The sequence below is a fragment of the Bubalus bubalis genome, chromosome 8 (genome assembly GCF_019923935.1).
Source record: "Bubalus bubalis isolate 160015118507 breed Murrah chromosome 8, NDDB_SH_1, whole genome shotgun sequence".
NCBI classification, from domain to species: domain Eukaryota; kingdom Metazoa; phylum Chordata; class Mammalia; order Artiodactyla; family Bovidae; genus Bubalus; species Bubalus bubalis.
Genome location: NC_059164.1, coordinates 56,225,067 through 56,236,325, shown reverse-complemented (window position 1 = coordinate 56,236,325; position 11,259 = coordinate 56,225,067). Strand labels below are relative to the sequence as shown.

Below are 11,259 nucleotides of genomic sequence, written 5' to 3'. Positions count from 1 at the left end.
CAGGGTGGGGGGAGGTGCAAGGGTGGGGCGGTAAACTGGATAAGAGATGGTACTTGTGTTCAGAATGTTGGGGATTTTCTAGTATTCCATATAAATAGAGGATCTAAAGTGCCTTCTCTGGGATGAAGTATTTTCAGTAGGTGATATACTTAAGTGTTAGTGCCTGTTACTCTAATTTTGTCTTCTCTCTCCTTTTCTTTATAGATATCAACTTCCTTATACACAATTCTGTAAAATACTTAATTAGTGGAGTAATATTTTCTCAAATTTTAGGTAAAGCAGCAATATTTTCTTCCCACATAGCAAAAAATAATGGCATTGCTATCCAACCTTGGAAAAATATTGCTGGTGGCATTAAAATTGTTACAATACTTTTGAGAAATAATTTGCCAATATGCAAGATAACAACAAAAATCATCCTTCCCTTGCCTTTGCAATTTTAGTCTTGGATTCCATGTTAAGGAATTAATCTAAAACATGGAAAAAGCTGTATGTGCCAATGGTATTATTTGCATTGGTGAAAAACTGGAAATAATATCACGTCCATTAATAGGGGAATGGCTAAGTAAATGGTGGGAATATATACTTTGCTTTTTATGTACATGTAAAAATATGAAAATACTTACTGTACGGTAACATTAAACAACAACAACAAACTGAGTAGTCTGTCCAGTACCCTGTGACTATGACTCTGTTAAACATACACGTTGAAAAATGAAACCATCTACTCCATACCATTTACATGAACGTGACCTCCATATTCCAGCATTTGCTGGTATAACTTTACTCTTCCAGGAGTCTTTTTGCCGGGTAAATAACTTTATTTTTACGATGTAATTTGTCAATAGACTCATCAAGTTGTCAATAGAAATTATCAACTAACAGTTATGTCCTAAGACTGCTGTTTCTTACCAATCCTCAATAATTATATCGTGATCTGTACCCAGTCTTAAGCCCTGCTCCTTCAAAAGATCTACCTTAAACAAAACTCCAGAATTTCAGTAAAATCTGATCTTGCCCTTGCCCTTCTGAGATACTGCCAAAGCTCTGTTGAAGTGACGGTCTCTGTTATTTCAGTGGGCAGTGAACTCAGCCCTGTATTGTCGATAAATTACGTTGTGATACTTATGTTGGGATACATAATTATATAATTATGTTGGGGAACCAGAACTTAATGTAGGGAAAGTGTGTAATATATGCATAGAGAAAAGACAAAAGGAATATGTAAAAATAATAGTTATACTAGGGGACTGTCAAATTTTCAAGTTTTTTTTAATGGTATTATGTAATGAGGACAAGGTTTATTTCAGTTAATAACTAAGAAGACATTCTGGTAGAGCTATCTTTTAATGTGTAAAGATCAAATAAGGGCAAAGCTGTGTAACTTGTTATTTTCTTTGTTGTATTTTGTAGAACAATCAATATTAATCCAGAGAGAAGACTACTAGAGAAAGAAGCTATTCTTATTGTAATTAAGCTTGTAGAATCAAAACACTTGTGGATTCAGTGGTGATGAAAATGTTCCCCAAATGCTCTAAAATCACTTAATGTTGAGAAATAATCAGGAAGACATTGACAATGACCTTTAAGTGAGTTTTGGTACTTAATGCAACAGAGGCTTTAGCCAGTGGTTTGCTTAGCACTGAGTGACATAAATGTTGTAAATCTAACACAGCATAGATACAGCTCACAAAATTAAAAGCCAGGCTTTATTAGCAAATTTGGTAGTCCATGGACTTTGCAGTGTTAAATATATTTCCTGTCATTTTACGAACATCAGGGAGAAAGCAGGCATGCAGATAGTTTGTGCAGCTGGCAAAAGCAGCACTCAACTATTTCTTTTGTACATTTGGCAGTTATTTACACAGCTTCTGTTCAAGTAAGGATATGCTTATGACTGGAATAAAGACAGAAATACCAAGATTAATCAGGTACTTTTATTTAATATTTACCGTTCGCAGCAACCAACATGAACATCTGGGCTAACAGAATCTCTTGAAATGTTCTGCTATATAGCTGCTTCAGAAATACACGCACATGATCGACTGTTCATTGCCCCAATTTTGTTTTTTTAAAAATGGATTCAAGAGCAAATAACACTGATTTACACTGTGCCCAAGCACTAGTCAAGAAATCTATTAAATTACAGAAGAAAAGGAAATCAGAGCTTTGTTATCTTAAGCATGTCACCTTATTTAAATGGAAGGAAGGCTTTACTTCTTTAAAGCAACAGAAATATGTATCTTCCTATATATATAGATATATATATATATATACTTAAGGATGTGATTACAAACACAAAGTGTTATCATCAAAAGCAAAAGCTAGTTCAAGACATTTTCAATTGAAAAACTTGAAAGATACAAAGCTAAAATTCATGTTCCTTTTCTCTATTAAGAATACTTTCACTAAACATAAATATTTTAACATATATTAATTTTTCTGACATTCAAAACTGTAGTCAATATGGCAGAATTATTGTTAAAAGCACATATGTACAAATATTCTTTTTCCATACATAAAGTATTTGGCATAATTATAACAATCATACTGCATCCACAACAGTTTGCTTTTATTTTTAATTTTTTTTACATGTAATGGTATCTCTTATTAAAATTAACCAGTTATGTACAAAAATACTTGAACATTTATTATAGAAAACCTCTATAACCAGTCTCAACAGCATATACCTGCTGAATGGTTTCGAAGGGAATATAAAAAAGTGGTCACTGCCTTCTGGGTAAGCTATCAACAAAAACAAACACAGCTAAACTAAAATGAGCTTCCCAACAAAAGAGGGAAAATATTCAACAGTATGATTTAAAATACGGTTCATATCTATTGTCAGTTGAGTGTTATAAACAGTCAGTAAAGAAAACAAGATACAAAATACATTACTACATACAAGGTGCTTTTCTCTCTTCACACGCCTATGACTGCGGCATTAGCATCCCTGTCTAGATCTAAGATGCTACGTTCAAGCTAGAGCAGTCTACAGCCATCCTCCTCCAACAAAAGGACAACAGGATTAGTTCAGAAGACAAGCCCCACTGGTAACAATGGAGTTGTGAGGAATTTCTTATTTTGTGCAGGACTGAAAGTTAATGCCCTTGCCTTTTGAAAGTCCTTTTGCCATTTAATCATGCTAATATATTTTCTCTACTTTTTTTCTTCATTTACTCTATCGATTTAATACTGTCCTGTATTGATTCCTGAATTCTTGTTAATGGGACACATTAATTTGTGCCTACTTAATACACGAACATCTCTTCTTCAATGACAAATTGGGTAGCGGAAATTATCTAAGGAAGCACAAGATTCAAGTAAACATTTCTCCTGGGGTCTTTTGCTTCATCAACCTGATTGGAACTCTGGAAGTAAATTGCACCTTGAAAAGAAATACAGTAGATATCATGGTGTCAGGGTACTAAACGGTTTACCAACCAACTGGTAGAGTAGCTTCTGAAGAATGTAGACAGCAGTCAAGGTCAAAAGCAACCTTAAAGACGTATCTTTCAAGAACAAAACCGCTTCCAGTTCCAATCCTTGCAACTCCTTTAGTGTGTATCTCACTAGCCTGCTTTAACTTTTAATTATGGTGATATGCATTCATTTGTCTGTTGATAGAAAGAGTCAGAAATCTCACCTTATTTACAGAAGTCTTCTAAAGTAAGGACCACTGCCTCAGGATGTGCACTGACTTAATAAGCTTTCATGAAGTATCAAGTATTCAGTAAAAAGTATACAACATTATCACGCCTCGTATTGTTCGACAATATTTTACTGGTTGAGATTAAACTATGTAAAAAAAAAGTGAACATAAAAAGATACAAAAGAAGGCTTTATCACTATTTATCACTTTCAAACGAGAAACGGTGTAATGAAATTCAGCCATACTTGGGACATCTGGCGTTGGGGATCAGTAACTTTTAATATTGTGCAACATTCTATTAAGCGAGTTTAAATTCCATTCATCTAAAGACAAATCTGAGTTAAGTTATTAAAGTGCCTACACTAAAGATGTCTTTTCACCATACCTCTTAATGTCTTGTAAACGGCAAAGAATGCGTCGCAGGGAAATAGAAAAGGGACTTATAACTGGGAGACTTTTCGGGGCAGGGGCCTGGGCCGCGGGCCGGGGTCCGTCCTCCTGGTCCCGTTCTCCAGGTGGCCCGACCGCGCCGCCAGGGGCTTGGGGGGCAAGGCGGGCGGCTCGGCGGTGACGGGGATGGAGAGGCTGTGAGGTAGCGGCACGGGGCGCCGCAGAGTCCGCTCGTACACGCTGTACGGCGGCGGCGTCTTGCTCTCCTTGCGCACCGGCTCCTCCGACCCGCCGCCGTAGCCCGGCCCCGACCCCATCGGCGCCACAGACGGTTCATTCACCTGATTTTCGAAGCCTGAGGTCTCTGATGTGCTACACCGGCTGAGGGACGAAATCCCACTGCTGTAGCTGCCCGACAGCACGGGGGAGTTGGAGATGAGTCCTGGGGAGTGGTACTCCACGGGAGAGGGGGTGAAGGACTGCACGGAGCCCTGTGCGGAGGGGAAACGGCAGAGTGTTCAGCGAAAGGGTGATGAGCTCTGCTGTGTCCCCCATCAAAACCCAGAGTCTGAAGCCTCTCTCCTACACCCTTGGGGAAGGCATGGCAGGCCCTGCCCTGGAGACTTCTGAGCTCCTGCCAGACTCAAAAGCTTAAGCCTCGGGTTGGCAGCCCTCAGGCTATGTAGCCTGAGAGACCAGACGTTTCATCTGCAGTGTTTTTAAAAGCCTCAGTTGTTAATTTTGTAAAATAGGACGGTTTCCCACCAAATGTGCATTTCTTTAAGCACTGGAAGTTCTAACAACAGGGCTCACTTGCTCTTTCGGTAGAGAAGCTCTTGTTGCTGAGCAGGAGCTGGCCCTTTAGATGGGGCCTGAATCCGCCCGTTACCCACCGTTACCACATCACACAGAGGCCTCATTTGTTAACTGTCTCTTCTCACTGGCAGCAAGATCTGTACTTCCCTTTGGGCTTCCCTGGTGGCTGAGAGGGTAAAGAATCTGCCTGCAATGCAGGAGACCTGGGTTCCATCTCCGGGTGGGCAAGAGCCCCTGGAGAAGGAAGTGGCAACCCACTCCAGTACTCTTGCCTGGGAAATCCCATGGACAGAGGAGCCTGGCGGGCTACAGTCCATGGAATGACAAGAGAGTCAGACACGGCTGAGTGACACATACACACACATTCTCTCTCCCGCCTCTTTCTCCCTCTCCCCTAACAGCGCTCTGTGAACAGAGGGTTCTACTGGGAGATACTGCATCCTATGTACTCCTTGAGTCCATTCAGAGCCTATTAGCTCATTAAAGTCTGACAATAACGGAACCTCAACGATTTTGTTCAGCCCAGTGTTTGCTAAACTTATTTCACCACAGACCCTTTTTTTTTTTTTTCCCCTCATTTATCACATAATGGCCTATAAAACCAAGAAATGTTATCCTAGACTAATTTTACCTTGGTCTCTCTTTTTAAACACGAGAATTCTGGTAGACACAAATCCTTTCATTTATCAGGAGCCTCAGATCAAGAATGGCCAATTAAAAGATCCAAATTCACTGGTGTTTTTTGTTAAAAGTTAGACCTCAAGTGCAAAATAGGGCAGGTAAGCTGAGTCTTCTCCACGGGTTAATTCCCTCATTTAATTGCTGAAAAACACTCTTAAAATTGACTTTTCTGCATTCTAAGCACAGCAAGAGAAGGGGACGATGGAGGATGAGATGGTTGGATGGCATCACCGACTTGATGGACATGAGTTTGAGCAAGCTTTGGGAGTTGTAGATGGACAAGGAAGCCTGGCGTGCTGCAGTCCATGGGGTTGCAGAGTCAGACACAACTGAGTGAGTGAACCGAACTGAAGCACAGCAAAGCCAGTAACTTGGTAGCACTACGCCCTCTAATGTCACCAGAGTTACAACACAATGTTTCATCTTTTCAAAGCCTGATTTGTAGATACTGCTACAAGGCTACCTATGGCCAGCAAGAACACAGGCAGGTCTGTGGAAAAAAGAGTATATACCACTTTGCTAACTATTTGGTGGCTACTTGAATGTTTTCAACTCTTTGATCCTATTATTAAAAAATAATTCCTAATTTTATCTGATTACTAATTTGCAAATCAAGTTAAAAAATGCATATGTGAATCCCATAGCAACATGTGGGGTTCTTTGCTAGTAAGGGGAAATGTAACAATGTGGAAACACCATGTTGCTTTGTTTCCATCACATTAAGATAACAGTCTGTGGCTCCCAGGGTGAATGCGGTCTCATGCACTTTATGCTTAACAGCTGCATGGCAGTATGACAACCAAACCAGCAGATAATTTGCACCCACTAGCAAATTGTGACATCAGAAATGTCGGCAATGCAAATCACGCTTAAAAAATTTTTTTTTTGCAATTTTCTCCACTGCAAGGCGGGTGGGGGAGGGGAGGTTTCCTTCCAGAGTCTCCATTTCTACCAGCAACAATCCTGAGTACCACAGATGCACAGGATCACAATCTGCCCCTATGTGTTTGCAGAAGCTGATTTCTCTTTTTCTTTTACATTAGTTAGAAATGTCTCATCAACAAAAAGGAAACAGAGCATGCACATCCTAAATCATTCAGGTACAAATCATTCTTTCCGCAGTCGCAGTCACTTCATATTTAAGCCTCTGGTGTAGCAGCTCTGAACACCTACCTCTGAATGCACCAATAATCCTTGCAGCCAGCCTGATTCAATTTGGATAGAGACTAAATATTATTCTTTACCTTCATGAGGAATTTTGTATGTTTAAGAGATGTTAACTAGCCTATGTCTTCATATTAAATGTCTGACCTTTAAAGCTCTCCAGTTTGTTTCCCCGAGATTTTAAAATTCATTTTACTGTCTTGTTTTTCATGATCAAGTATGTATCTCTACTGTAAATGAAAGCCTTGCTATAATATCTTAAAAGAGAAAAAGTTTTGGGTTTGGCCTTTTCAAAATGAGTGAGACTGATGAAAAAGGCACTTGAGAATATTTAGTAGATCTTGATTATTTTATAACTTAAGTGTTTGTTTTTGATGTGCCTTAAACTAAAAGATAAGGCTGAAAATGTCGTAGAAGATACCTAGGGACCATTTCTTTCTCATTCAGTGTATATTCTCACTCTAGTTTGTACATTCTCATTGCCACCATTTGGAGAAAAAGGCTACTAATGTGAAATGAAATGGCAGACTCCCCAAAGGGAAAGTCTAATGTTTTCTTGCCCATCTTCCTCTCCCCCTTCTATGTTCTCTGCCTGGTCTTTGTAGATGAAAGCACCTCATTGATGTAACAGAGGAAAAAGTAGCAAGGAGCCAATTTCTAGCTCCCATCTAAACAAGAGCCTGTACCTTCAGTGGAGATCGCCCAGCAGGCGAGGGGGATACTGACGCCGTGTGTCTTGCTGGTGAAGCTGTGAAGAGAGAGAGAGATCATTTCAGTTCAGAAAACCAGATAGCTGACTACCTGAAAAAGCCCTCTGTGTGTACAAACCCATACGGATGATCCAGTGCACAAGGATCTAGGCAAGGGGGAGGGGCGTGGGTGGAGAGTCTAAATGGTGCCCACCCAAAATGGATTCCCCACAAAGAATGGCAGCTCCAAGACATGGGTAATCAGGGAAAAGTCACCAGAGCATGCATGATGGTTTAACCAGCTGACTGGTCCAGTGTCCTTTCCACTTCCTCAAAGCCCAGATGCTTCTCTGCCCCTTGGTCTATTTCAAAAGGTGCTTTTACGCGTGAGGTGCCAGGGAGCAGGCTTTGGGCTGAGCAAGAATGGAAAGACCCAGGTCACCCAGACAGCTCAGAATAGGTCCCTGGGAATGTACTGACATCAGTCTCCCCTTTCGCCACCCCCACCCCCCGCAATATTCCTGAAATTGACAGAAAACCCTTGGCCACATCCATATAAAAGGTAAGAAGTTTTCCATTTTTCTCCCAAATGTCTGTACTTGGGTCTTCCTTTATCTCTAGGAGGTGATACCCTATGGATGTCATCATTAAGGTAAGAAGAACCCTCTCTTTGTTTCTCCACCAGATTTTCAAGCCCTACACCTGGGACAAGGCCAGTGTGATGACACTGCTGTGTGTGCACTTGCGGACCAGATCCGGCTCTCTAAAGCGTGACCACACATGCCACAGCCAGCCATGACACTGTCAACCCGTGAGTATAAGACCAATTTCCCAGGTCTGCCTACAGAGTTTTCAGCGGGCTCAGGGGTTGCTGCTGCAACCCCTGCCATCCTCCCAGCTGCCAACCTCCCAGCTGTCACAGTGGGGTTTGCAGCTGATAAGAAAACTACAGAAAGGCCGAAGGGGAGAGAGACAGTTACAGATCCCGCCAACAGTGACCACACGGGATGACATGAGGGCAGACCATGACAGCAATCAGTGCAGAAGGGAAAGCAGCACTGCCAGGGTAACTGGGGAGAGCTACGGCCACCTGCGTGCTCTGGGTCTAAGGGACTAGGGAGAGTGGCTGGGCCCGCCCTCGGGGTTGTGCAGATCCATTGTGCGTGCCAGGGCACGCTGTCAGCACGTGCCATGTTCCATCGCCAGTTAGTGCTCCTAGCCCATCAGTTGTGGGGGTCGAGTATAGCATAAGAGCATGGACGTCTAGAGAAGCACAGCTTGATTGGGAAATGGTATCTTTATTGTCTGGGACCCTCTTCCTCTCAACTTAGGCATTCCCTGACTCCATCACTGTGGACTACCCAGCAGCCCCTGCACCCACTGCATGTTTAGAGTGATGTTTCTCCGGAAAAGACCTAAAATAGTTCTATCCCTGTCCTTGCCTACAAGGTAGAATTAGCCTAGGAACCTAAATACCATGAATATTATTGTCCCTTAGAAAACACTTTTCAAGTCTCCAACTTTATGGACACAACCGGGTTTAAACTGGAGGTCGCCTCAATGTACAAACATCATGAATAAAACACCAAGCACTGGTTGGTGAGTTTTAAACTTCCATGGTCACACTGACCTAGCAATGCATATTATCAAGTAAGGCTACAGTTATTTCTTGTTCTGTTTGAAGGTCTCACATGTTTTTCCAAATCTACTGGCAACTTCTAGCTTTGGAAAGTAAAAAACAAACTGGGTAGCACACAGTTTATTTTAAAAAAAGAGTCATTTTTCTTTTTTCGGTAAAAAAAAAAAAAAAAAAAAAAGGCAGCTAGAAAGATGTTAAAATGCAGCAAACGAAACATGGATGATCCATCCAGAAAAATCCATGAAAAACACAGCGTCATATTTTCTCATGCCTTTAGGCTAGTTGTATTTGTAAAGCTTCAAGACGACTCTAAATATAGGCGAAGTGTTGGAAAAGCTCTCGCCATCAACAGGATACAGTTAGTAAAGTGCAACAGCCTCCCTTAAAAACTGCCCTCATATGCAGGTCATCCAGCAATGGCTTGTTCAAGAGGAAAGGAGGCCCATTACTGTTATAAACTCAGAAAGGAAGTTTCTTGAGAATAATTTTCAGTGGTTCTCAAAATTTAGAAAGGTTTGGTAAAACACAGATTCTAGAGCTTTGGCCCAGATAATTTATCTGATTCAGCCGGTCTGCTGCTTAAACCACCTCCCTAGGAGATGCAGAGCCTTGAATGAAGCCTTATGAGAAAGATGACCGTGGAATACAGTCTTGTCTAAGCAGTAGGTGCAAGGTACTGGTTAGTTGTTCTCCACAAGCCTACCCAAATCACAGTCAATCCTATTCAGGGACAACCTGAAGCTGGGGCATCAGTCCTGCAGAAAGTGGCTGGAGTTAGCAGAGGTTGATAAGAATGAGGTGATTCAAGCGAAGGATAGAGAAAATGCTAGTGGTTCAGCAAGGTTAGGGTGCCCCCCCCCCCAATTCTGAGGATGATACCTAGGAGAAGAATGTTCTACAGTTTAGGAATGGTGCCCTCGTGGACTTAGTGTAACAAGAGTTGAGGAAAAAGAGGGAACATAGCAGATGAATTCTGTAGCTACTACTAAGGTTTTTACCTTGGACACACCAAATGCCTACCTTTCTGAGGAATTCAGGTCGGAGTAGTCAATAAAAGTTATTTTTATAAAAATTACTGTTAAATGCTTCAAATACCCACCAGTCTGTGTGGGTCGTGGAGGGACGGGGGGAGAGATAAGCTTCCCACCATCTGCCATGTTCTTGGCTTCCTTCCCACTGTCCAGGCTCCAGCTGCTAGGGGTGGGGTTCACAGCTGGAAGGGAATAACACAGCTAAAATCACATGGTCTACGTCACCCTGCGAGCACTCAATCTTAGAAGTCAGAAATATCCAGAATGAAAACATCAGCTGGATTACAAATAATAAGGAAACTTCCTAAATGCGAACCCTTTATTTAATTGCCCATCTCACAATTATAGTTGACATTTCATTGAGTGATAGCATGTCTCTCTTTTTCCCTCAAGCAGTCAGAACTACACATCTTGACAAAAGAGTGTAGAAACTTGAGATTTACAAATATGTTTAGATGCTGGATAACAGATGGAAGATGTAGTCATTCGACTATTTTAAAACGTGATTTTTAGTGGAATTTTCTGGGCAAATAGCACCCTAAAAGGGGGAAGGCATGGACGCTAATATCTCCACTGCCTGGCAGAATTACTGGCAAGGAATAGCCATACCACACCATCCTGCTGGCCCTTGTTCCTCAAGTCAAAGGGCTACAGTGGAGAACGTCCTAAAAAAATAATTTGGAATGCTGACAGTTTCATTCCTTTTTTGTAATCTACCTGCTCCACACTTCAGTAAGATGCTGAAATATGGAACAACCCCCTTAGGAACAAGGGCAAGACATACAAGGTTATAAATAGCTGCTCTGAGGGGAGGTTTACAAAATCAAGCCTTTAGAGAGCCAGTCTCTTGCTCACTGAGCAGACACTGTCACCTGGTGGACATAGCCAGAATTTCAACATTCCATGATTATATTAACCACTTTAATTGGATGGAACCACCACTTGTAAAAAACATTTCTTCTGGTCCTTTAAAAGGTGCTTTGTGGGTTTTCTTTGGTAGAAGAGGTGAGAAAACGATCACAATTCTAAGTTATCCAGACAAAGATCAATATTTGACTTGTAGCTGTAAAGCAAAATGTGTGTTTTAAAATAATTTAGGCTACAGTCTTGCTGATTCCTATCTCCCGAGGAAAGTTTTAATGTATTGGTGTACTCAAATGACAGTGCAGTCGAGATCTTAATGGGGACAATTAAAAT

At 41.4% G+C, this 11,259-nt stretch overlaps 1 protein-coding gene across 4 annotated transcripts in view; it reads right to left on the bottom strand.

Moving 5' to 3' along the window:
• Positions 1 to 1,918: 1,918 nt before the first annotated feature.
• DOCK4 (dedicator of cytokinesis 4) overlaps positions 1,919 to 11,259 on the bottom strand; it is a 474,663-nt gene continuing 465,322 nt past the window's right edge. For 3 of the 4 annotated variants that reach the window (XM_045166403.1, XM_045166401.1, XM_045166402.1), the window contains exons 50-52: positions 10,131 to 10,244; positions 7,390 to 7,451; positions 1,919 to 4,533 (exon numbers count right to left, since the gene is read on the bottom strand). In XM_045166403.1, coding sequence (XP_045022338.1) covers positions 4,093 to 4,533; positions 7,390 to 7,451; positions 10,131 to 10,244 — 617 coding nt within the window. In that variant the 3' untranslated portion in view covers positions 1,919 to 4,092. Of the gene's footprint in view, positions 4,534 to 7,389; positions 7,452 to 10,130; positions 10,245 to 10,266; positions 11,126 to 11,259 lie in introns of those variants that run through there. The other variant, XM_045166404.1, reaches the window with a different exon arrangement.